General features: G+C 41.0%; 2 protein-coding genes across 2 annotated transcripts in view; both read left to right on the top strand.

The window, feature by feature from the left end:
- Window positions 1-27,526, top strand: part of LOC114664587 (gastrula zinc finger protein XlCGF57.1-like) — a 536,731-nt gene that overhangs the window by 455,386 nt on the left and 53,819 nt on the right. The window lies entirely within an intron of this gene.
- LOC114664488 (piggyBac transposable element-derived protein 4-like) lies at window positions 17,611-27,172 on the top strand. Its single transcript, XM_028818609.2, has 3 exons — window positions 17,611-18,080; window positions 25,164-26,587; window positions 26,686-27,172. Exons 1-3 carry the CDS (start codon window positions 17,657-17,659, stop codon window positions 27,091-27,093), a joined length of 2,256 nt encoding a protein of 751 aa, XP_028674442.1. The 5' UTR covers window positions 17,611-17,656; the 3' UTR covers window positions 27,094-27,172.

Below are 27,526 nucleotides of genomic sequence, written 5' to 3'. Positions count from 1 at the left end.
TCCACTAAGTTCCAGAGGGCTTCGTCTTTGCCTACGTGTTCATTGGCAAACTGTAGTCTTGCTGTAATGTTCTTTTAGGACAGCAAAAGCTTTTTCCTGGCACACCTCGCATACAGGTCACATTTGTGCAATCTTTTTTCTGATCTTAGATTAATGCACTGTTTTGTCTTGGTAGAGTAATACACAGTGCATCCGGAAAGTATTCACAGCGTATCGCTTTTTCCACATTTTATGTTACAGCCTTATTCCAAAATGGATTAAATTCATTTTTTTCCTCAGAATTCTACACACAACACCCCATAATGACAACGTGAAAAAAGTTTGAGGTTTTTCCTAATGTATTAAAAATAAAAAAAATTGAGAAAGCACATGTACATAAGTATTCACAGCCTTTGCCATGAAGCTCAAAATTGAGCTCAGGTGCATCCTGTTTCCCCTGATCATCCTTGAGATGTTTCTGCAGCTTTATTGGAGTCCACCTGTGGTAAATTCAGTTGATTGGACATGATTTGGAAAGGCACACACCTGTCTATATAAGGTCCCACAGTTGACAGTTCATGTCAGAGCACAAACCAAGCATGAAGTCAAAGGAATTGTCTGTACAGGACAGGATTGTCTCGAGGAACAAATCTGGGAAAGGTTACAGAAAAATTTCTGCTGCTTTGAAGGTCCCATTGAGCACAGGGGCCTCCATCATCCGTAAGTGGAAGAAGTTCGAAACCACCAGGACTCTTCCTAGAGCTGGCCAGCCATCTAAACTGAGCGATCGGGGGAGAAGGGCCTTAGTCAGTTAGTATGTTTCCACCATACATATTTTCCAAGCTCAATGGGTGTAACGTTCATCCTATTTATCATGCTTGTTACATAGGCCATGTCTCTGCATAGTACTTGCCTAGTTCTCACCGCCATTATTTCTGCCTGAAAGGTTACCTTCACCATCTGGAAGAGGGGTTGTTTACCTTTTAGTCCCTCTTTGCATACCTAACCTATTGACTTATACAATATTGGTGGTTTCTAGCTTGCTCAGAAGAATAGTAATATGTAGGCATAAGCCTTTAAAGTTTAACCCTTATAATACTTGTCTTATGTGCTTAAGATTCCCTTTAAATACATACAGATTATCAATTCTATCATATTTCTCTATACCACCAAACCTAACAGCTTTCTTCCTAACATAAATGTGCTTAAGTCATTTGTCATTGTTTCTAATTTTCATCTGAGAGGATGCAATGCAGTTGGTGTTTTGGGCTACTGGGTCACCTGCCTTCATTCCGCTTACCGCCTTATAGTTAGTTGGATCTGTCCGACCACTCTTTGTATAAAATAGATAGATAGATAGATACTTTATTAATCCCAAGGGGAAATTCACATACTCCAGCAGCAGCATACTGATACAAAAAACAATATTAAATTAAAGAGTAATAAAAATGCAGGTAAAAACGACAATAACTTTGAATAATGTTAATGTTTATCCCCACCCAAAGGGGTGGAATTGAAGAGTCACATAGTTTGGGGGAGGAACGATCTCCTCAGTCTGTCAGTGGAGCAGGACAGTGACAGCAGTCTGTCGCTGAAGCTGCTCCTCCGTCTGGAGAGGACACTGTTTAGTGGATGCAGTAGTTTCTCCATAATTGATAGGAGCCTGCTGAGCGCCCATCACTCCGCCACAGATGTCAAACTGTCCAGCTTCATGCCTACAATAGAGCCTGCATTCCTCACCAGTTGGTCCAGGCGTGAGGCATCCTTCTTCTTAATGCTGCCTCCCCAGCACACCACCACGTAGAAGAGGGCGCTCACCACAACCGTCTGATAGAACATCTGCAGCATCTTATTGCAGATGTTAAAGGATGCCAGTATTCTAAGGAAGTATAGATGGCTCTGTCCTCTCTTGCACAGAGAATCAGCATTGGCAGTCCAGTCCAATTTATCATCCAGCTGCACTCCCGGGTATGTATAGGTCTGCACCCTCTGCACACAGTCACTTCTGACGATCACGGGGTCCATGAGGGGTCTGGGCCTCCTAAAATCCACCACCAGCTCCTTGATTTTGCTGGTGTTCAGGTGTAGGTGGTTTGAGTTGCACCATGTAATAAAGTCCTTGATGAGGTTCCTATACTCCTCCTCCTGCCCACTCCTGATGCAGTCCACGATAGCAGTGTCGTCAGCGAACTTTTGCACGTGGCAGGACTCCGAGTTGTATTGGAAGTCCGATGTATATAGACTGAACAGGACCGGAGAAAGTACAGTCCACTGCGGCGCTCCTGTGTTGCTGACCACAATGTCAGACCTGCAGTTCCCGAGACGCACATACTGAGGTCTGTTTGTAAGATAGTCCATGATCCATGCCACTAGGTATGAATCTACTCCCATCTCTGTCAGCTTGTCCCTAAGGAGCAGAGGTTGGATGGTGTTGAAGGTGCTAGAGAAGTCTAGAAACATAATTCTTACAGCACCACTGCCTCTGTCCAAGTGGGAGAGTGATCGGTGTAGCATATAGATGATGGCATCCTCCGCTCCCACCTTCTCCTGGTATGCAAACTGCAGAGGGTTGAGGGCGTGTTGGACCTGTGGCCTCAGGTGGTGAAGCAGCAGCCCCTCCATGGTCTTCATCACATTTGACGTCAGAGCGACAGGCTGGAAGTCATTCAGCTCACTAGGACGTGATACCTTTGGGACTGGTGTGATGCGAGATGTTTTCCAAAGCCTCGGAACTCTCCCCTGTTCCAGGCTCAGGTTGAAGATGCGCTGTAGAGGACTCCCCAGCTTCGACGCACAGACCTTCAGCAGTCGTGTCAATACTCCATCTGGACCCGCTGCCTTGCTGGCACAAAGTCTCCTCAGCTCTCTGCTCACCTGCGCTGCTGTAATTGTGGGTGGGGATGTCTCTCCTATGCTGGTATCAGCAGAAGGATGGTTGGACAGTGCAGTACTCCGAGGTGACAGTGGGTTAGGGTGGTCAAACCTGTTAAAGAAGTTGTTCATTTGGTTTGCTCTCTTCACGTCTCTCTCGATGGTGGCACCCCGCTTCGAGCTGCAGCCAGTGATAATCTTCATCCCATCCCACACTTCCTTCATGTTGTTGTTCTGCAACTTCTGCTCCAGGTTTCTCCTGTACTGCTCCTTCGCTGCCCTGAGCTGGACTCGGAGTTCCTTCTGCATGCGCTTGAGCTCATGCTGATCACCGCCTTTAAAAGCCCTTTTCTTCTGGTTCAATAGGCCCTTGATGTCACTTGTAATCCATGGCTTGTTGTTAGCATAGCAGCGTACTGTTCTTACTGGAACTACAATGTCCATACAGAAGTTGATGTAGTCAGTAGTACTTACAGTATGTGCCAAATGCTGTCTAATTTAACCCCAAATTGTACTTCATATGCACCTCATTTTAACTAGGAGTACCTAATTGTGAGTGATGTCGTCCGGCACCTGCCTGTTTGGGTCAAATGATCTGGCATTGTCTCCTGCTTAAACCCGATTAGTTTAAAATCTTTTCCTATTTATCAGATGGGTTTTGAGTCTCAATGATCTCTGCCCCACTATCGGCTCTAACCACCTAGGGTCTGTTAGCACACGGGTGATAATCCAAACCCACTTATGAAAATACAATGGTAAAAGGAGGCCCTGTTTTTTAGACTTAAGAAATATTCACTTCCCAAAAGAAATGCTCAGTTTTTGTTTTTTTTTTTCTTCAGTCTGGCAAAAGTTTATAAATGTGATCTTCCAATCACTGAGTATTCTAACCTTTCAGACATTACCATTTTCTGTAAGTGATTACTTTATGCCAGATTTTTCTTTTTCTTTGGTCTTTTGGAGGGTTAGGGAAAAGGTATATCTGAGTAAGATATGATGATGTGTGGCTTATTGATTTGTAATGTATGCATTGTATTGAATTCTTCAGTTAAACTATTATTTAAAAACCAGTAACGGCGCACTGCACAGTAACGTACAGTGAATACACTTGACTTATACTTTTCATACTCTTTCTCTGTCCGTTTTGCATTCGTTTGCTCAGAGGTTGATGCGCTTGCTGCTTCTTGAGCAGCTCCTCTTTTCTCCACCCTAGCAGCCCGCTTTTTCTCGTCATTCGTCGGCATCTTTTCACATTAAAACTGATTGTCAGTGTTTGTGTTGCAATTACTTAGTACATTTTCTTTAATTTTTCACTTAAGTCTTCAAGCTGCCTCAAGAATGATTTAAGATATGAAGAGGTAAAGTGATGGCGAAGGTGGTAGGGATGAGAATGGCGCCCTGTACAAATGCGCCGCACGGCTGCCCTGCTGGCCGCTCCCAAAAGTTGATTCTACAATAAAATAATAAAAAAAAAAGGACTAACCTTGGAGGTCAATCATCACCCCAAAAGCAGATAGCAGACGTCACATAGTATATGTGTACCAAATTTCAGGTAAATAGTTCAAACTGTTTGCGAGCTACAGGTGATTTAGTAGCGTATTATATATAAAGATACATTTGAAAAATTATTTTTTCTTTGCAGCTTGGGACAAATTCTCCTTCTTGAATTGTTCACAGTAAAACATCAAGTCCTGTTGAAATCATTGTGGCATCTGAACTCCTGTTCTTTTCGCTAATTTTGTTTTGTTCAATTGAGTTCAGTGTTTTGTGAATTAGCCAGGGAGTCATACAGTGTTTGTGTAATGTTGTAACCAGCCAGTACTATTTTTGCATTAGAAGAGTAACACTGTATTAAACATGTTTCTTTTGTTTGGCTCTAACTTCGGTCATCTTGATCCCAAAATTCTCTCTAGAGGATCAGAGTCAAGTTCTAAAGTAGTCAGCACCGATTAAACAGTGGCACTTTTAATATTTTCATGAATAACTTTGGACACCAAAAAAAAAAAAATTTTCCTTATAAAAGATTTCTGATTTGCGTAGAATGAGGGGATTCTCAATGTGTTATATGTGCAGTACATAACAAAGGACTATAAAATATTCAAATTGGAATTAAAGTCTTGACCACCCCAAAATGTGTAATGTATACCATACTTTTTGTACTTTGAGATACTTTTTTGAACATGCAGAATTGATTGCAGAAATCTTAACCTTACTGTGCTTTCCACAGTTCAGGTTTGCCACATTGATATCATATAGTAGAGCTAAGGCTTCTACTAATTTTGAGCCATTGATTACTGCTATTTTAAAGTGTTTTTATAACACTGGCATTGACTGTGTGGTTAAACTAGGTGAATAATAGTAATTTGAGTTAGTTGTGTAAATAAGAACATTATGGTTCATGTATGCTGTATCATATTTTATACAAGTACAGTGTATCTGTTTATATTGCTTAATATAAAACCCTCAAGGTGACACACCCTTTGAACCGTTTACATCTATAAAGTTTTTTTTTTATTAACACTAGAATCCCTGAAGCCTAAGACAAAAGTCGTAATGCTGGGCCACCTTAAATTCCTTTGCACCTCTCCATCGGCGTCTTTTGTTTTGTAAATGTGTCGATCAGTACAAGCAGCAAGCAGCCTGCTATCCCACTTCCCACCGACGTAGCTGAAGTTCTTCCAGCTCAAGTCTCTTTATCTGGATGTGAGGTGCTGTAGAGTTATAGAGGGTACATAATATGTCGTTATTTGGAATACAGTACATACATTTCACGTGTTCCGTTTCTACAATGATCTGGATAAATGTAGGATGTCAGGAAATGAGAGGCAAGAAATCTCAAACATATAACTAAAACTTTTTTCATGTTATAGTAATTGATAAAATGTTGACGCGAAGGTATAATTTATGAATACTGAAGTACAAATTTCAAATAAACACTTTCACAAAAGGTATAACAAAACAAGTGTGTTTTTATTCAAGAATATTACAGAAGAAAAAGAAATTATTCAATTTACATGTTGCTGTCAATATGTAAAAACCCGAGGTCCAACTATCAATTGCATGACTGGTTTAGATGTAAGAACGGCTGCTTCTAAATCAAGAGGTTGCGGGTTTGATCCCAGGTCTTCCCCGCATTTTCTGTTTTGAATAATGAGCTTCTGTTATTACTATAATAAAAACATATATTTGCTTTGAGTCTGTAACAGCCGGTGTAAAGTTTTGCTACTTTTAAAAGATATCGCTGAAGGGATATAAGCAGACACACAAACGCTGGTGAATCATGTCTTCTTTGTATCTTGTTGTTAATTTAATTTTTTTTTATTCAGTTTTTTTCCTTGAAAAAAAGCACACTTGTTTCATTATATCTTTGCGAAAGTGTTTATTTTATATTCTAGTAACCACTTGAATAATATCAAGTCTATCTCTGCCTCTCTCGTGCATGCACACACACATTCATACATGAAAACGCCAGTATTTGAAAACAATGTCATTTGAACATTTTTTTTTTCTTCCCGATCTTGCCCAATCATTGCGTTATGTTGCATGGTACTGGGAATTCAGACAGACTTCTTCTTTTTGGGCATATACACTGTCAGCATAGCACTGCCAGATCTCCACTAGCACGGAGAATTGCATGCGTACTGAAGTGACTTTAGCTGCAGGTGGAAGTTCCTATCCCACTTATGGTGCCAAGCAGAGTTGTGTTGCAGTGCAGCAGTTTATAAACCAGCGCAAGTGCTATGAAGACGTTGTCTGTTGTTGCAGTTTGGCCTTTGTCCAGAAACGGCTTTATGACTTTAGTCTTGGAAAGTCTTTCTCCCGTGGGACGACTTGGATCTTTTCCTAAATAAGAAGTAACATTGCACATGCACATGCAAATCTGTCATTTTTCACACGTTCTGCATAGGTGTCTTTGTTGTCAAAGCGCAAATGCCGCATGATAGTCTGATAGCAGTCACCATATCTTTGATTGCCGGTACAACAAATAGTTCAAAGCAGGCATCAACCACAGCACCAACTGTGGTCATCGCTGCTCTCTGAAAAGAAACATGACTGAGAGAATAAAAATGAACAAAAAAAAAAAAACACTAACTTTTACATGTAGTAAAAATTTACAGTGGGTGTTACAGACTCGAATCAAATGCATGTTTTTATTATATAATAGTAATAATAGCAGCTCACTACTCATAACAGAAAATGTGGGGAAGATCCGGTATCGAACCTACAACCTCTTGATTTAGAAGCAGCCGCTCTTACCTCTACACCAGCCATACAATTGATATTTGGGCTTCATTGTTTACATATTGACAGCAACATGCAAATTGAATATTTTCTTTAGTTAGATTCTTGATCAAAGGCACGCTTGTTTTGTTATACCTCTGAGAATTTTGTGTCTTACATCAGCTGCGTTGGTGGTCGGGGTGGGGTTTGTGCTTATTGACACGTTTGCAAAACAAAGATACTGATGAGGAGGTGCGAAGGAATTTAAGGTGGCCCAGGATTACATCTTTTTTCATAGGCTTCAGTGATTCTAATGTTAACACTATCTGCCTGTTATTATCCACAACTGTAATCAGGTTGTATTTAAATATGTCAGCATTATCCAGTTTTTTTTTTTCTTTCTAATTTTGCATTAACAACAAGCTACAGCTGGCTAGAACTAACACCGTGCACTCCATCCTTCTCCTTGATCTCTCCTCTACCAACCATTGGATCCTCCTTGCCCATCTCTCTGACTTCAATACCAGTAGGACTGTTCTGAGGTGGTTGGAATCATACCCCTCGGTAATATCCTACTGCATGTCCTGGAGAAGAGAGGTGTTAGAGTTGCATCTGGCAAGCACAGGGTCTGCCTAAACCATTAGTTCTGGGTCCTCTCCACTTTTCTCTGTACAGAAATTCACTAGGCCCTATCATCCAGTCCCATAGCTTCTAATATCAGTGCAATGCCAATGATATGCAGCTGTACCTGTCGTTCCCTCCAGAAGACCACACGGTCTTAGCTATCTACAAGTGGTGCTGCTGCTGCCTCACAGTAAGATCATGGGTTCGCATCCCGAGTCCTCCCGCAATGGATCACGCTTTGAGTTGTGAGAAAAGTGCTATATAAAGGGAAAGAATTATTATTATTAATGCTCAATCTCAGCATGTCTCACTCACATCGCAACCTGGATGATGGAAAGCCATGTCCAGCTAAACCTTGTAGAGATGAAATTCCTTGTTCTCCTGACAATTCAGCCTTTTTAACACCCATCTGTGTTCAGCTTTGCTTATTATCACTAATGCCTGCCAAGTCAGTATGTAACCATGGGGTGATGATTAATGACCAGCTGTCCATCACTGAGGACACTGCAACTGTCTCTTGTTCATGCAGATCAGGCCATATCTGATTGAGTATGCAGCGCCAGGCATTTCCTGGTCGTCTGAGTTTGCAGATATGATCCAAAAAGGAAAGCAAAGACTGTGGTAGTACTTTTTTTTTTTTTTTCCAATAACTTTTCTGGTTCTGAAATTCTGCTATTTTGGCTCTTGTTGTACGATCTTTTGGTAACTAACCTTGTCCCTTTCCTTGATTATGCTTCATCTTCTGTTCCTTTTCATTTAAACTTTATCTGCCTTTCCTAGGACTTATTTGCCCTTTTCACTCAGAGCTAAGGACCAACATAACCTATCTAATTTTGTTTTTACCCTTCCATTCTTTAGTTTATCCTTTTTCCACTTGGAAAAACCATTTCTCTTTTCTACACTTGCAAATCTTTATCTGTTTACCCATTTTAAATATTTACAAACCCTACAGAATAAACTAAACCAGCAGACCAAAAATGCATTAATCGGGTTGCACAATTAGCGCAAAATTAATAATTCTGAATTATTACTATTGATGTTGTACACTGTTAAAAAATATAGAATACTTTAACTTAAAAACATGTTTCTCTGCTGCACTCAAATTTTAAGCCAAGTCAATATCTCTTATATATATTTCTCTTCTGGTTCGTCCTGCTTCCACTTCAAAACCGGTCCCGCCGACAAGCAGCCGACACGGCATATTCGTCTTCTTCCATGTCGTGCACTATACTGTCCTGCTGAGCGTAATACAGCCAACAAGTACTCGAGGTGCTGCCACAACAGTAAAGTAGCTTTACCACCTTTGCGGGAGCCACCTGTGTCTTTACAACAGCTTCTTACACAGCAAACATCAGAAGCTAAAAATTATCGAGAATACAAATCTTCTCTAGCGTTTGTTTCCATGGGTGCACAGATAACTCAACCTCCTTGCCACGGACCATACAGTTTTAAAAGACACGGACAAATTTATCACCAAATCTCACCACTACGCTAACACTACTTACCTCTCCAGGATATGGACAGTTGTATGTTTTTGACACAGCGCAAGCTACTGAAGTACGTTTACAAAATAAAGCAAACTCTGCATGCAGCGAAAATGTACTTCTCCAGCTAGATTCCATGCTCAGAACCATCAACCCCTTCGCTAAATCATACAAACACATGCATGAAATCGCTCAGTCCAATCCAACAGCATCTGTACGAATGGTTTCCAAGGAAAACCCTAGGCAGGATTTAAGACGATACAATGCCCCGACATGTCACACCGATGTTGCAGCGATTTTCGTCAGAGAAGATGATGAAACGCCTGCCGAAAGGGACATTTGCATTTATCCCATAGGCAACTCCTGTAAACAGATGTTCACGCTCAATATGCGATCCTATGGTTTACCCAATTTTATTCCCTTACGGAAGACATTGGCTGACACAAAGATTTACAACATGTTCCCAATAAAAGAACCGCCAAGCGAATAAAGCTTACTCAATGCCAATTTTACGCGTGTACAGATTAGCAATGAGGAATACATTTAGTATTTTGCACTCCAGCGGCAAACTATTCCAACAGTATGTCGTAGATGCGTATGTTAAAACAGAGGGCGCGTGTCTCAACTATCTCAGATTTCATCAACAAGATCTGCGCGTGGAACTATCAGACGCACAGCAAGCAAACGCTGAAAATAACAACGTACGTGCAGGTAAAGTGATCATATTACCGTCCACATTTCCAGGAAGTCCAAGATACATGCAACAAAACTATCAGGATGTCATGGCCATAGTACGTAAATTCGGAAAGCCTGGTTTATTTATCACTTTCACATGTAATCCTGCTTGGCCGGAAATTATGCACACTGCGTCTTTCAAGAAGTATTTATTTCTTCATGATTTCTGAATTCCTTTCTCACCGTTTTCCGTTCATATTCTTACACCGCCGTATGCTACGGCGGGCGTCAGCTTGTATATCTATATATGCGATATGGTACCTGCCAAATAATAAAAAGAATACACGACACACGTTTCGCCCTTATTGGGGCTCGTCAGCTGTACGCAACTTTGCTTCCCCTTACGGTTTTGGATCGAACAACGGATGGCAGCACCTGAGCCATACCCTCTGATGTCACAGCAGCAGGTTCACTTATTTGACAGGGTGCAGATTGGAGTGTTACATTCATAGGTTTAATCACAGTCGGATTACTTGGATGTTTACCTACCAGGTAACACTTGTAATCAGATTACGATTCACACCTATATATATAATATAATGTGTGTGTGTCAATTATTTTCAGTAGAACAATGGATACAGCATGCCCTTGTCCTCTGTTTCAAATTACAGAAAAAAAGTTTTGAAAGTTAGTATGACTGCAAAAGGCTTACCTTTACAACAAAGCAATGTGCATTTAAAAAAAAAAAAAATACACACACATTATTATCATGTATTTGTTTCCACTTGTCCTTCTTTGCTGTTTCTACTTAATGACAATCTCAGCTTGACATTATTTATCTAGTCCAGTCCATATGACTAATATTTAATGGTTATCTCGTGGGTCATAATAATCACAGACATTATTATTTGTTTTAACATATGACAAAGTTTATTTGCTGCCTTAAAATGGTGAATTGCTTAAATTCAAAATATGGTTTTGATTCTAACCCATTAAACAAAAATTACCTCCTTTCCTCGAAATTTCACATAAATGAAACTGTCATTCAAATATCTTCTCATGACATTTCTAAAGACGGCTGTCGATGCCTGCTGTTATAAATGCAAAGGCTCAAGAGTGTTATTAGCAACTGTCAATTTTTTTGTTGTTTTCTGCTTTAAGGATCGCGCACTCCCTGCAGATCCGCTTATGGATACGCGTGTGCATTTCCAGACAAAGCGCGTATATTTTGAGCCTGCTGGCTATCCATACAAACTTCAGCGCACGTTATGTGTTTGTGTGCTCTCCCCGACCGTACATCGTTTCATTCTTATGAATTTAGCATCTGTAATTTTTGATCGCTTTGAAGACAAGCGGATTGCGGAAAAAGAGGTTAGTGCACGTAGGATAGAACCTAGTGTAAGTTAGAGAAAGAAGTGACCGAGCGGCAACATCAAAACCTGTCATGGCTATATGATGCATTCTGCACAGAGCCCCACTGCAGCTGGACTCCTCTCTTTGAGTGTACTGTGTGTGTGGACGTCCACGGTTCGCTACGCTTCGCATCATGCCGTTCGTTGCCCCATTAAGCACCGAATCTCACAGTGGCCGGGGAGGAGGACAACCCTTTTGACTTACCACAAACAACCCGTTGATTTCTGGACTTTAATTTTATTCTTTGTCCGCGAAGCCTTTTGCAGAACCGATCCGTGCGAATACGCACACGCCTAGTCCACCTATCCACCGGCACATGCAGACACCTCAATCCATGTAACCGCAAATCTTCTATGATTTGTTTAAGCTCGATAAATGGTGATGTATGTAAAATTTTTATACAAAGCAGTTCACGTGTTGCTCGTGTCTTTCTTTTAAAATTTAAAGTGGTGGTATAGTGACTGATTGAAAGTGTTTTCTGTTTTTTAAAAAAAAAACGGCCTTGTTGCTTTACATAAGACTTTTAAGTGCTCAAGCTGTTTTTAAGGGCAATTGTACTGATACGCGATTAGCAAGTGGCAGACAACATACTGCTATGATTGCAGTTGTCAAGAATTTATTAGGTACAAATTGGAAAATTTAATTGCTAAGCATACTGATGGGAGAATTGTGAATTGTACTTAGTAATTCGTTTGAATGATGCTTAGTTTAAAATCATGACATGTCATTTGGACCAAGTTGATACTCACCAAAGTGTTAACACTTGCACATTGACCCAAGGGGGTATTGAGTATTTTACACTGGAGTTACAAATCATGCACGTTAATAGGTCGGGCAAGTGCTTCCCAAAGGCTAACAAAAAATAGTGAGGTAAATAGTCCAGGTTCAGAGTGAAGAAAAGCTCTCTTTTGGTAATAGAATAATTGGCCTCTTAAGCATATAAAAGCAATTTCTTCTTTAATAGTTGGAACATGTTCCTCTGTGTGTAGTACTTCACAGTAACATGTATTACGTTTTTTGTTGGTGCTCTAGTTGAAAGTCCCATTCCTGATCCTAGTTTTGACTGACGTTGTTAGAGCAATTTTGATGAGGACAGGCCATTCAGCCCAGCTATGCTCATCTGTGCTTTTCACCTACTTTCTCTAACATAACATTGCATTATGTTTTGAAGGTTCCTGAAGTCTTACTGTCTATCACACTACTTGGAAATTTATTCCACATGTCTCTGGCTCTATGCATGAAGAAAACCCTTTCTGATGATTTGTGTGGATTTTACTCTAAACAGGTTTCAAACCATGCCTCCGTATTCTTGTTGAACTCATTTTAAAGTAACAGATGGAGTCCACTGTACTAATTCCCCTTATTTGTTTGCTTAGCCTGAAAAGGTTCAACTCCCTTAGTCTCTCCTCCTAGTTCAGATCTCTATAGCGATGCTATGTTTTTTTTTTTCTTCTTTAAATATGGTGACCAAAACTGTACAAATTACTTACTGTAGGTGAGGGTTTACCAATCCATTATGTAATATTGCCGTCACTCGATGCTGAACAAGCTAATAGTGGGGACAAGGTGGAGCGGAGTTCACAAGCAAAGAGTATGGGGAGGTGGGCGGGCGAGAGGAGGACTGATAAAATAAAAAAAAAAATCTAGTGGAACCAGCTTGTCATATATCAGAAAAAGGCCGTCAGGAAGTGACGTCTTTGTGCTCAGTGTCAGTGCAGTCTGTGTAGCATACAGCTGCTCTCTTCTTGTTCAGTACTTAGCAAACCAATATATATACATTTGTTTAAGCATTTGGTGTGTTCTGTGTGCAAAAATCTTTGTAGCACTCACTGTGGTTCCTGTTAAAGTGACTTCCTCTGCCGTTTTTATATTTGCTCATATTTGGACCTGCGTCCATATTGCAAAAAGTGTGCAGAAACCCTTGCAGCACACAATGTGACCTGAGCAAAAGTTTTGTCACTGAATTGCTGAAGGTTTTGTTAAAGTGACCCATCTGCCATTCCTTTTTTTGTTCATATCTTGCCCTGCCGTAGTGCAAGTGTGCATTGAATATCCAACAGACTCCCACTTTCCCACTCAAAAGTCTTATTCATAGGTACTTTGAATTGTTTCCAAACATTTTTCCGACATGAGTAAAAAAAAAAAAATGTTCAGAAAACAACACTGTTCAATTTTTTCAGAAAAGGGACGCCACAAACTAATGACGGTGCAGCGTCAACTACTGATGTGGCAATTTCAGACAAAGACATTGCAGAGGCTGGTCCATCGGGGGAAATCTCTTTAGCACACACTCTGCCAATTGATAAATCTAAGCACTTCTTATCCAGCATCAACCAACAATGGTTTAAAGATTTTGATTGGCTAATGGTCAAAGGAAATGGTATGTGGTGCTCATTGTGCATGAAATATTCAAACAAACACCCCCCCCAAGGAAGGAGTTACCTTGGGTAAATGTGCCATGCAGAAGATTTCGAAAAGAAAGCTTGCTGGACCATGAAAAAAGTAAAACCCCCAAAAAAAGTACATATATAAATCCATAATAAAAATCCAATAAAAAGTGGGAATAAAAATCAATAAATAAATCCATTAAAAAATCAGTGGTTAAAATGCAGTCTAACTCCTCCTGATCTCAGCCCACCTCCTTCTCTTTCTACCAGGCTCACCCAATGCTCGCTTAGCCAGCAGAGACTCAGCAGCCACGAGCCCCTTTCAGCCAACCTCCATCTTGGCCATCTCCAGGCATCACGGCCAGACTGTCCGAGGTCGGATCTCCTCCCTTCTTCCTTCGCGGTCACTTGGTTGCACTTCAGAAGCCTAGGAAGGGCACCTGCCTTGCTCACCACACTCCACCTGGATGTTCAGTGGGGCGAACTAGCTCTCAAGAGTGCCACAGCTAACGCTTCTTCACGGGGCCCCAGCTCATGCGGTCTCCTCCTTTCAGGTGGCCAGATTGTCTTTCTAAGACTGCTTTTCATGACCTTTAACCTCCTTCTGTTTCTTTTTTCTTTGATTTCTCCGTCTTTGAATTCTTTCCCTTTGAATTCTTCCCCTTTCCTTGTGTCGACTCGTGTGTCTGTGTGTGTGTGTGTGTGTGTATATATATATATATATATATATATATATATATAATATTCACATCTCCATGGGCGCAGCGCCTTAATCACCCACCACAGGAAACCAATGAAGCAATTGAGAACGATCACACCCACACATGCAGGTACGACTCGCCCCCAGCTACCTCATTAACTCCCCGCGGTCGTGCAATCGCGCCCACAGAGAGCGACACGGCTCTATGGATTTAAAACTGGCCCTTTTTTTTTTTTTTTTAATCCGTGGACCCGCTATACCACATTCTTTTCAATCATTACTCCAAAAATGGTAGCCCATCAATTTAAATATGAAAGTAGCAGGCAAGAATGGACAGTTGCGTCAAAAATGATCAGAAGTCAATCATACAAAGACTTCAGTCCAAAACGGATTTTACTAAAAATGGCAACGACATCAGAGCTCGAAGGGTCATTTCCAAATTTAGCCAAACTAGCTCATATTGGGCTAGTGATCTCCGTGAGCACAGCTGAATGTGAAAGGGGGTTTTCTGCCCTTAAAATGATCAAGACATGTTTGAGAAATCACATGAATCAAAGCACGCTAAATAATCTCATGCTGATCTCCTTGGAGGGCCCAGATCCTGGGGACTTTGATTATGGACAAGCTGCAGACAACTGGGCCTCTAGGAAGAAAAGAAGAATAAGTATTTAACTGAAGACACCTTCTGCATACTGCAAGTTGGCTTTAAAGAATATTTTAAAATTTTTCTTCATTAGGTTTCCCATACTTTTTTTTTCCATTGTTTTCACTTTTCTTCCCGGCATTACAATACTTGTGCCTCTTTGTTTATGTCATAACAATTGTTATTTAAAATTTTTGTTAGGGTTGCAGGATCCTGAATTGAATACTTCTTAAATGTAATAAAAATATTGTGGCACAAGTGTCAAACCTTAAAAAAGGAAGTCCTATTGAGCAATGGAAGATAATTAATAATAATTAACTAAAAAAAAAATAGTGCACATTTAATTTTCCCCACCACCAAATTTCCCCGTCCCGCCCAACCCAGCTACTTTTTTGTGCCACCCGGCTGGAAAAAATTTCTGGGGAGAACACTGGCAGGTAATGTGCCTCATTCGGGACTCTGTGAGCTCATTTGACACCATGTCAAACCAGCGATACCCAAGGATTCTTCAAAGAGACACAATACCAAAGGACTCCAGTCTTCGTCTCAGGTCACTGGATAGTATAGCAAAATGGGAAGCACCAGGCATCTAAAGATTTGGACCTTCATCTTTTTGCAAAGATATCGGGAGTGCCACAACACCCCAGCGACCTGAGGAGTGATAATTTTTATTTTTTCCTTTCAGTGGTTTTATAAGTAAGCTAGTATTCACTACAAAACTTTTGTTCTCTTGATATAGTGTAAAGAAGAGCACCAGGCTCTTATCTTTTTTTTTTTTCTTTTTAACCCAAAATTTAAACCTCAGAAAACACATATTGAGGGGGAAGCGTCATATTTAATGCTGAAGAGCACAAGAAAAAAAACACAAAGGGGCCAATATCACACATGTTTAAATGTCATTATTATAAAACCAAGACAAAGAAATAATAAAACGCACAGTTATACAACTAAACTTCTCCTCTGAGAGTAGGCCACTCCACTTTTCTGTGTAAATCACAGTGACGGGCAGCATTGTATCTTTTGGTAGTTATCAGCCTTAAAAATTAAATGATAAACATCCTCAAGAGGTTCAAGTACAGAAGTGTTAATGTCTCTGTTTATTACATTGACATAACCAAGGAGCAAATGTAACATAACCACCACAGCCTTCTTTCTTCAGCATATAGTAGAACACGCTTTGGTGCCTAGTTTAACCCTCAGTTTAAGAGATTTTATCATCAAGCCAAATGGCAAGATATTTATAATAGGAGACAAGTTCAATGCGACTGCCAACTAAAGTGCAAATACAGTAATCCCTCCTCCATCGCGGGGGTTGCGTTTCAGAGCCACCCACGAAATAAGAAAATCCGCGAAGTAGAAACCATATGTTTATATGGTTATTTTTATATATTTTAAGTCCTTATAAACTCTCCCACATGGTTTATAAATATTCCCCGTACAGTTATACAGCATAAACCCTTTATATTCTCTTAGTTATTAGGTAAGATTCGTTGAAATTATGTATGTAAACACAGTTTATATACTACTCACAAACATACGTATCGTATATCATTGAGGAGTTTTATTTCATACGTAATACAGTTTTAAACATATTGTAATTGAGTAGGTAATATAAAAATACGTGAAAAATCTATAACATGTAAATGCTGTACATAAAACCAAAATGTTATTTTAAACATACTGTAGAGTGTCTCCGATATCACATTTGTTACAGCCATTACGATAGACAGGCCACCGGCAATAAATACCAACAATGCAAGGAAAAAATTGTATAAAATGTGTGCACAGTTACAATAAACGTACATACATGTACTAAGTACGTAGAAAAATAGTTTTGGGTACTCACCAACTTGTCAGATAACAATGACATTTACTGCACTGTCACAGCTGTTCTAAAGGAGCCTCTTCAGGCGACTGTGTAGCACCGCCGTCATCTTCTTCCACTGAAGGCATACTAGGCAGTGTTTTGCGTGTAAGAAGCATCATGATGGGCAGTTGCTGGCACTGCTTTTTCATTTGTGTAAAGAGGTTCCTATACACTTCCGTGGTGCCGTCAAGAGCATTTTTAAATTGCAAAGAATGAATCATTTGCGGGTCCCATTCTTCAACTGATGTCTGGAAATCTTTTGCCATTCGTAGAATGGTCGCGAGATGCTCGAGAGTTAGCACAGCACCCAGGAGCTTAACCGCGTGCTCTGATTGGGTAGCTTCTCAGCCATCCGCCAATAGCGTCCCTTGTTTGAATTCAAATGCGTCCCTTGTTTGAATTCAAATAGGCAAATCAACTGAAGAAGCACACGTACTGTAGACCACAGACGTGATAAATCCATGATATATATTCACAAATGCTTACATTTAAAATCCGCGATGGAGTGAAGCCGCGAAAGACGAAGCGTGATATAGCGAGGGATCACTGTAGTAATATTGCTAAGATTTAGATTTCTTGGAGCAGGAGATCAACACACCTTTAGTCTTTATGACATTTAGCACAGCTTTAAAATTTCTAAATGCCTTTTGAACAATTTGAAAAGAATTTTGAAGTCTGTGAATGTCAATGTTGTCACAACTTTTTGATTCTCTTCCAAATTAATTATACCCATTTTTTTCTACAGGGAGAAAAAAGGAAGTTGGAATTTCCAATAACATTTCCATTGGCTTGGTGATGTACCAGGCTGTGCAGGAGCCACTGGTGAAGGAATATAAAAGTGAAGAGGGGTCCTCGAGAGACTGGAGTAATGTTGAGGAAAGAGAGAATTCCACACTAAACATGTTTGGAATAAAAGATAAAAGCACGGGCATTAAGGAAGAGGGCTGTGAATGGGGGGCTTTTAGATTTAAAGAAGATTCTCAGCAGATGTATGAATGCAATGGCATGCAGAATCTTGGGAGTGTAATCAGCATGAAGACAGAAGACCTTAAATCAGAGTCTGTCTCTCAGGACTTGAGTCCAAATGAGGAGGTAACAGGATTAGCCTCCACTCTGAGTAGACCTGGTTTCCTACAGGATCAGTCTTTACATGTGAAGATAGAACCACTGATCCGGGACATGATTGAGATGGCCTCGTCTTCAAGACCCCCTGCAGAAGGTAGGTGTTGAAATGAGATATCCAAGTGATTTACTTGAACCTCATCTTGTAATCTTTGTGTCCACTTTTACCAAAAAGCATGTGTTGATTCTTTTATTGTAAAAAGCAGGGTGTTGTGTTCAGTTACTTTTGGGGCAAGAGAGGCTGGCATGTTCTTCATTAATAACCAATTACTGCTACTGATGGAACATACATTTGCCCATATTTTTAATTGACTTGCTTTTTATGATATAGAACCCCAAATATTTTTTTTCCCCTAACGCTTAAGATAGTGTTCGCTAGTGTATTGCAATCCCCACACAGGGCCAATTTAGAATCACCTGTTAATTTAATGTGCACCCATTTGGGGTGTAGGATGAATAGGAGTAAGGTGTAAAATGTCATTGTTTGTTGTCATATGGAGGTAGTAGAATAAAATGTTTGCTGGCCTGTCTTCCTTAGCCGAGGGCCGTCTTAATGCATGGGCACGGTGGACATGGTGGGCAATTGCCCAGGAGCCCAACGACCATAGGAGCCGACAGTTTTTCTGATGCCTATGTATGTTCTGCACATAAAACGGGAGCCTCAGACTAGTGATAATATTTTTAATATTATTATTTTTAATATTATATAATAATATATAATTGATTATGACTCAGGCATCGCCGTGAGTGGCAGCCTTCCCAGCAGCTCCGTGTACGACTTTATCTTTCTACCTTTTTCTCTATTTCACTGATCACTCCTACCACTTTTTTTTATGTGGATTCATTTCCTGGACACTTTTTACTACTTTTTGTGAATTTCCCCTTGGGATTAATAAAGTGTCTGTCTGTCTGTCTAATACAATACCAACAAAAGAAAGCAAATGAAACAACACGCATAGAGCATAACATATATACAGTAGGTGTCCATGTGTCTATCTAAGGGATTGTGTATTTATATGCAAGAACACATTTGTCACTACCAGTGGCTATCAAATACCCTCATGACCAGTGGAATTAAAAAGCTGCCTCTGAACACACAGGTGCCAGTGGTTTTCAGTGGAGAAGGATGTGACAGTGCAGGGTGGCCGAGGTTGTAAATAATGCTGTGTGCTTTTCTCAGATGGCGTGTGTGTTAAATATTATGCATATGTTCTGAATACAAACCGGCTGTGTGCCAGTAAAACATTTATGCCAGCTTCACTACCCACTTTCATGCCCGGAGCCCTAAGCTGTGCAGGTTCAGTACCAGGATGTTACACAGTCAATGAGTGATGGACTTTGTGTGCACCTGTAGAAGTCAATGAGTACAGATGGAGACACCCACCCTCTGAGGAAATGAAAGAATTGGCAAACCTACTTTGCTATATCACAGATGTGCCTATTGATAGTCCCTCTAAATATTTTTTAAACCTGCTCCCCTCCTCTGAACAGCACCCACTCCACATATGTCGGTGTGCTCTGTCTCCTCCTTATTCACTTCTTTGACCAACTCCTTATTTTTGCTGACTTTAATGGTGAGATTGTTGTCCTGGCACCACTGATGCAGCAGATTGACTTCTTCTCTGTAACTCATCTCATCGTTGTTGGCTATCAGGCCTATGGTGCTGGTGGTGTCATGATAGAATTATGAACAGCACAGTCAGAGATGAATAAGGAGTAAAGATGGGGCTCGGCACACTAGCCTGTGTGATGCCTGTCAAAATAGCCAAATATAAGGTTCAAATATTTTAAGAAGCAAATATTTGCATATTTAAAGTTTAACAGTTCTGTACATTTTTTTTTACTTTATTATAGAAACGCCTACACAATCAGAAGAAACTCCAGCAGCAAACAAAAAAAAAATCCTAGCATTACTTGGGCAGCTGTTATTTAAATACATGTCACAATATGTTTGCAGCACAGGGAGAACAGCTGAGTGCTACAAGACTCACGTACCATTGTCCTAAGCACATTGTGATTTGCAGAGGCACCACAACAGGGTGGGGGGTAAAAAAAAATAACAATAACATAGCAGAGCATGATGCAAGTGTGTGTTGCTTATAAGGATTTTATGCTTTTTATGGTGTGCTGTCCTGACAAGGAACATGAGGAATGTGGGTCAGTTAATATGTCAGGGTGAGCACAGTCTCTCTACAGGTGAGAAGTCAATCAAAATGACCCCTTTTATTGGCTAACTAGAAAGATTACAATATGCAAGCTTTCAAGGCAACTCGGGGCCCCTTCTTCAGGCAAGATGTAATACAGAAACTGGAGTTCCATGTGTTTATATAGACACCAGGACAGATACAACATTGGTAAACCTTTAAGTGAGACATAATATTCTAATACAGGTAGGTTGGATATTTTTACTTACACCTCTTGTGAAGTGTATGGTGACATTCAATCTGACAGTCTTCCTGTCTATATTTAAATCTCACAAAGTCTTCAAATGCTGACTCAATGCCGTGCCTTCTGGGTCTTTTTTTGACCCGATTCTGCCTCCTCTTTTTTGGCTCCCTGAACGTCAGATTTTTCACCTCTGAACTATCCATCCATCCATTTTCCAACCTGCTGAACCTGAACACAGGGTCACGGGGGTCTGCTGGAGCCAATCCCAGCCAACACAGGGCACAAGGCAGGAACCAATCCCGGGCAGGGTGCCAACCCACCGCAGGACACACACAAACACACCCACACACCAAGGCCAATTTAGAATCACCAATCCACCTAACCTGCATGTCTTTGGACTGTGGGAGGAAACCGGAGCGCCCGGAGGAAACCCACACAGACACGGGGAGAACATGCAGACTCCATGCAGGGAGGACCCGGGACTTCTGAACTAGTTATATATTAATTGGCCATGTTGACCTGTAGTAGTTGTGACCCTAAGTTTCAGAGCAAATGACATTTAGGATGTATTTATGGGATGTAAATAAACATGGAGTGTGTACTTTATGTAGCAACGGTGCAATTCAGCCTTTACAGAAGCTAAATAACTTTAGAAATATGGCGGATCAAAACTGACCTGAATGACATGGCAGTGCTCAGAATGTGTGGGAGTGCAGTGTTGCTGTAAACTGTAAATGTTTTGTTTTCCCATCTTTTCCTCACATGTTTTCAAACCATTTTAGCAGAAGAGCAATATTGTGCTAAACAGCTTCAGACATATTTTAGTTGTGTAATTGTGTTTCCTATTTACATGAATACGACAGTATTAGGGTCCTTGTGAAAAGGAGCATACTCTTACCTCAGGATAAACTGTGTCAAGAATCAGTAGAAAAAAGTTTCACTTTCAGTTTCTTTTTGTTGCCCTAATTATAATTCAGAAATGAGGAACACCTGCTTTCTGAAATTTACTACGGTTTTTATTTAACATTTTGGACTGGTTCCTTGTAAGACCTCATTTTAAAGCACAAGCTTTGTTTCTCTCAATTAAAAATAAAGCTTCACTTAACAGTTTCCCCAGGAAAATTACAATTGTGAAAAAGTAACTTTGAATTGAAAAATTCCAAACTTATCCTTTTAATCTCCATCTGTCATTGGGACAGATTCAGCAGAGATTGTTTCCACGACTCTTTCTGCCCATCTGTTTATCCAGGGGGATTTTTATATTGAGATTATTTTGGTTGTTATATTGGGATAGCACTGTTTCATCTTCATCTGTTTCATACCTGTTTTTTTCTAGCATTCCTTCCTTTTTTAATCCATTAGAGACTTTCCAATTGTATATGTTTTTTTTTGGTCTCACTTCGTATGTGTTTTGTTGAGGGTTTCATTTCTGGCCTTCATTTTCATTTTGGTTGTTTGTTGTTAATATCTTATTTTTCTTGTTTATTTGACAATTTTGCCCACACACCTTCTTATTGTCATGGAATTCTGGATCAGGTACATCATTGTTACTACCACTATAAATATGGTGGTGCGTGGCAGGTTTGAAATCCCTCAATGGATCTACTAAACAACTGTAAACTTTAGGGATAGTTGGTTTTGATTTGCTTGAGGGATTCATATTTATTGGGATTCATATTTATTGTCAGTCATTGGTGGTGAAGAGTAGAACTTTAGGGACTTTCAAACATAAGTTTCAGATTGGGAAGCAAGCATTAGTACACCCGCCACAAGACGAAACCGCTCAGGATTCTGGTTGGCAACCCCCCCAGGCAGACACGCTGTCCAGTCCCACCCTTTGGAAATGACCCTCTATCTGCCGCAGCCAGGTGTTACATGGGCATTCCCTTGACCTGGTCCAGCTGCTCCGGTCCTCAACAATGAGGATCGTGTAAGCCAGATCACCCTCTGGGAATTATGACACATGGCAGTAGTGTCATCACTGATGCTCCCTCACAATGCAGGTAATGTGCCTCATTCGAGAGTCCGTCAGCAACCGCTCATTCGGCACAAAGTCAAACCACAGATACCCAAGGATTTTCCGGAGAGACACAGTACCAAAGGAGTCCAGTCTTCATCTCAGGTCACTGGTTAGCATCCATGTCTCGCAACCATATAGCAAGACCGGAAGTACCAGGACTCTAAAGACTTGGACCTTAGTCCTTTTGCATAGATATCGGGAGAGCCACACACCCCTTTCCAGCGACCTCATGATCCCCCCACGCTTCCCCAATCCGTCTACTCTTCTTCATAGGAAGAGTTACCAGAGACATGTCAATGCCCAGGTAAGTAAACCTCTCGACAAGGTTGACACTCCCTCCACAAACAGATACACTGGCGATGGCTGTGCCCAAGATCTCATTAAAGGCCTGGATCTTGGTTTTTATCAAGACACTCATAAGGCCCAGACACTCGGACTCCTCGCTCAGTCTTTCGACCGCCCCGATCAGAGCCTCCATTGACTCTATGAAGATCGCAGCATCGTCAGCAAAGTCCAGATCAGTGAATAAACAGATGCCCCACAGCTGCTGCACCCCACGACGCTACCCAACACTCAGTCTATGTAAGCATTGAACAGAGTAAGAGAAAGAACACACCCCTGATGGCTGGCCTGTATACTGGTACTGTGAGTGCTGTGCAGAGTGGAGACAGTTCAGATATAAACTTGATGTTATATTGAAGAAATTAGAATTGGCAAACTCGTTGCCTGAATGGTCTGTCTTCAACAAAAAAGTTTTAGTCAAACAGCTGAGTTGCATTCCATAGTGAATTGAGATGACCAATCAAATTTAGGGTAAACACAGCGATTTTTTTACACTTTCAATTGACTTTTGAAATAATACAGCAGTAAAACTGGGAGACTGCTCGAGTTACATTAAGTTATCTTGGAATGCATGTGTGGAGAGACATTATTCAAAATAGCTGTAAATATGTGCATGATAAGTTGCGGATTGTCCAAACTAGAGTATATGATAGCGTTCAGGAGAGCAGCAGTGGTTGCAGGTTTTCGTCTTACCAGTTTCTTAAGTAGATCCCATTCATTTGCTGCTAAAGCAGTATACTTTTTTGTAACTCGTTTGTTACAATTGTGATATGTGGCCTGCCGTTCATCCCGGCCAATACCCCCCCATGCCACCGGTTGGAGCCCTCTCTGCAGCATGGAGGTGCCCTGAATGCCAGCAGGGAATTCTGGACAATGCAGTTTTTATCCCCAACCTTGCTGGATGCCATGGGGGCCGCTAGGGGACGCTGCAGGGAGGAACAAGGATTATTTGCCCTACGCCCCAGAAGTACATTCATGTCACATGGACAGGAGGAATGACGTGCTTCCGGGGTGAAGAAGAAAGGATTTTTATCTGACGCGGAAGTGTTCCTAGTCACGTGGACAGAGAGGGTGAAACACTTCAAGGATTCAAGGATTGTGAGAGACCAGAGCGTGAAGCTGAGCAGGGTGGAAGGGTGGCAACGCGTCTGGGAGTGGAGGATTGTTTATTGATTAGTGATTGTATTGGTTTATTATATGAGTATTGTGGAGTGTAGGTGCTTTGTGCACGTGTTTGTCCAAATAAATAATTATTGGACTTTTACCTGGTGTCTGAAGAGTGGTCAGAGGGTTCAAGGGGTCGAGAGGACCGCAAACTGTCACACAATTTAGATCCCTCAAGTACTTATTTTGGTTAGAAACAGTTGCATTCAGGCATTGTCCTGTTTTCTTAATCAGGTATCCATTAGTAATGGGTTGCAAATTGGAAAGGAACCAGCAGTTCTTCCACTAACTTGGTCCCATTTAAACATAAATATGTGTCGTGAAATAACTGCCTTTAAAACTGGTTATTATACAGAAAAGAGGAGGACCACGAAAGTTTACATCATTCCAGTCCACAAAAAATTATTATAAAAGGAAAATCTACAATGTGGCATTGTAATAAAGGTATTTGATTTGCCAAATGGAACGCACTGAAAAGTCTTCATACATATATATATATATATATATATATATATATATATATATATATATATATAAACTTCCTAATGTTAGTGTGAAATTTACCCTTAAGTTTCCAACTGTGTCCCGTTGTTCTTGATGAACTCATTTTAAAATAACAGTCTCGATCCACTGTACTGATTCCCTTCATCATTTTAAACACTTCAATCAGGTCACCTCTTAAATCTTCTTTTGTTTAAACTGTAAAGGCTCAGCTCTTTTAATCTTTCCTCATAATTCATCCCCTGTAGCCCGGGAATCAGCCTAGTCGCTCTTCTCTGGACCTTTTCTAGTGTTGCTATGTCCTTTTTGTAGCCAGGAGACCAAAAAGTAATGTTAAAATTCTAGGCCAATTCCTGGTAAAAACAGCTGGATTCTATTATACTCCTCACAGTCTGTAGGATTCAGCCAGGTTTGGGGTGCTGTGGTCTTTGTGCTGCCATTTAACTCCAAATCATTTTTGTTCTGGCATTAAGGCAAGCAATTTTTAGTCTTATTATTGATTCTATGTCACTTTTTCCCTTTTGACTGAAAATTTCATAATTATAATTTATAACTTACATGAGCTTCCATTTTCCTCGTTTATCTCTAGGAGCCATGTTTACCACACCAATGGAAGTTGTGTTTTTGAAGCTTATTCTGTTGTGTGTGTGATGCTGCTGTCCTTTCTTAAATAGCTGCCTTTCAAATGCCCCTCTTGTTTCAACTCTTTTAAATTCTTTTGGGGCAGAGATTGATGATATTTTTTCTTTGTTCTTTTACATGAAGACCCCCCATTACTGCCGCAAGCAGCACTCCTGAACACTGGTACCCAACTGGAACAGCAGCACAATGCTTTTCGCACAACTCTGAGAGACAAGGATATGACAGCAAGCCATCCTAATCATTCAAGCAAAATGAATGCCAAGAAGGCTTTGGAAATGTTACAGAACATGGACTATGCTGACTCTGATGGGGGGCCAGACATCGACTTTGAACTGGACAGTGACGCGTCATCTGATTCAGAGTCTGAATCTGACCTGGAGTGTGCTTCAGAGCCAGCACCAGAGGCTGATGCAGTGACATCCCAACCTCCTCGCCACAAAAGGGCTCGAATGGAGACCCTCGAACCGGTATCAATTTCCTCAGGGAGAAAGGAGAAGGCACGAGATGGCACAGTGTGGACACTGCAAGTGGTAGGCGAAGAGTCCCGTGTTCGAAGGCGGCCCGCTCACTATGTTTTCACAGACACCGCAGGCCCAACAAAGCATGCAAAAGAGAGAATTAGCAGTCGTCTTGACAGTTTCCTTTGCTTGTGTGACGTGAAGATGCTGACACACATCAGAGATTGCACTGTAGCTGAAGCCCAAAAGACTGATACTGCATGGGACTTGACTGTAGATGAGCTGATGGCATTCATTGCTCTTTCGTATCTACGTGGTGTATATGGTGGGAAAAACATGGACATGGAGAGCTACTGGTCAGAGAAGTTTGGGATTACATTTTTTAAGGAAACCATGTCACGAAACCGCTACCGCCAGATTATGAAATTTCTCCGATTTGACAACAGGGAGACGCGGCAAGAGCGTCTGCGGAATGACAAATTTGCTGCGATATCAGACACTTGGCATAATTTTGTACAGAACTGCATCAAGTGTTACAAACCTGGGCAGAACATAACCATTGATGAGCAGTTCTTCCCCACAAAATGTCGATGTCCCTTCACTCAGTTCATGTCAAGCAAACCCGACAAGTTTGGCATCAAATTCTGGATGGCCACCGATTTAAGCAGCAAGTATATGCTAAATGCTATTCCCTATTTAGGGAGAGATGGCACCCGAAAACCAGGGGAGAGACCGTCGGAGACTGTGGCATTGCGACTTGTTGAGCCTTTCATAGGCAAAGGGAGAAATGTCACTGTTGCCAGTCGTTTCACATCACTCTCTCTGGCCAACAAGTTACTTGCCAAAAAGATGAGCCTGCTTGGTAGCATGAACAAAAAGAGGCAGGAAGTGCCGCCCTCCATCAAAGGTAATACACCAAGAGAACCATTTTTGACGACTGTGATGGCAACAGGAAAAGCTACGCTTACTGTCTATACGTACAAGCCGAAGAAGTGCGTCTGTGTTCTGAGTACTATGCATGCCGCTGTCCGCATCAGCTCCGACAGAAAGAAGAAACCAGACACTCTGATGGACTACAATCGCACTAAGGTATGTAGATCTCTATTTGCAGTTTGTGTATTTTATAAATGTAACCGTTGCAATTTTGGAAGGAAAAGGAAATTTATACTGCTTTATCATTTCTCTAGGTTGGTGTAGATGTGCTAGACCAAATGGCAAAGCTGTACACGGTGAAAGGAGGCAGTCATAGGTGGCCCGTTGCTGTATTTTATAACCTGCTTGACTTGGCTGCAATCAACGCCCATATTCTATATGAGCAATGCATGGGTAAGAGAGAAGGCAGGAGGCAGTTCATCATGGATCTGGCTTGGGAGCTGCGCGAGAAGCACATGGCAGCCAAGGAGGCCGCAGCATCCACTGAGAAAGCTGCTCGCATCGCCGCAACCCTTCTGGTCCCTCTTCCTCCTGGCAAAACGACGCAGTGCCAGGTGAGAAGATGCAAACGCAACAAAGCAAAGGAGAACTGCGTAAAGTGCCGCCGGTTTGTGTGCGGGAGCTGCTCACGAAAGGCTCCAAGAATCTGTGCGGACTGTTGATACGGACTGTCTTGTGATCAGCCGACATGTTGCCAGTTACAAATGTTTTTATAAATATGCCATGAAAAAAATGTACATTTGGTTGTAAATTTTGTATTATTTATATTGGGGTGGGGTGGGCTACTGTGGTTCTACTTCATTTGTTGTATGTGTCCAGCTAATTGAAATGGTTTTCTTTTCACAAATAAATGCAGAACCTGTTATGTCAAGCAGCAGCCTTTTAATTTTTTTTTAATTGAAAATGGATGCTAACTGCTTAATTTAAAATATGCAAAGAGGAAGTGTGTGCCAATAAATTTTTTTACATACAAACATTTTTGATACATAATAAGATGCTTGTGGTTTGTGACAGTGGTGAATTGGGACTATGCTGTTGTAGTGCCACTGGTGGGAAATGGCAGGCCAAAAAGGAAAATAAATTAAAGGAGATGAC

This window comes from Erpetoichthys calabaricus, chromosome 1, assembly GCF_900747795.2.
Source record: "Erpetoichthys calabaricus chromosome 1, fErpCal1.3, whole genome shotgun sequence".
Classification (NCBI taxonomy): domain Eukaryota; kingdom Metazoa; phylum Chordata; class Cladistia; order Polypteriformes; family Polypteridae; genus Erpetoichthys; species Erpetoichthys calabaricus.
The sequence above is the reverse complement of the archived record's forward strand: the minus strand, read 5'-3'. Positions and strand labels throughout refer to the sequence as shown.

Excerpts from the sequence above, each read along its gene's own strand:
- LOC114664488 (XM_028818609.2), top strand. The coding sequence starts at position 17,657 with ATGTACCAGGCTGTGCAGGAGCCACTGGTGAAGGAATATAAAAGTGAA. Across the intron at positions 18,081-25,163 it reads TTCAAGACCCCCTGCAGAAG|ACCCCCCATTACTGCCGCAA; the intron begins GTAGGTGTTGAA and ends TTTTACATGAAG. Across the intron at positions 26,588-26,685 it reads TGGACTACAATCGCACTAAG|GTTGGTGTAGATGTGCTAGA; the intron begins GTATGTAGATCT and ends TCATTTCTCTAG.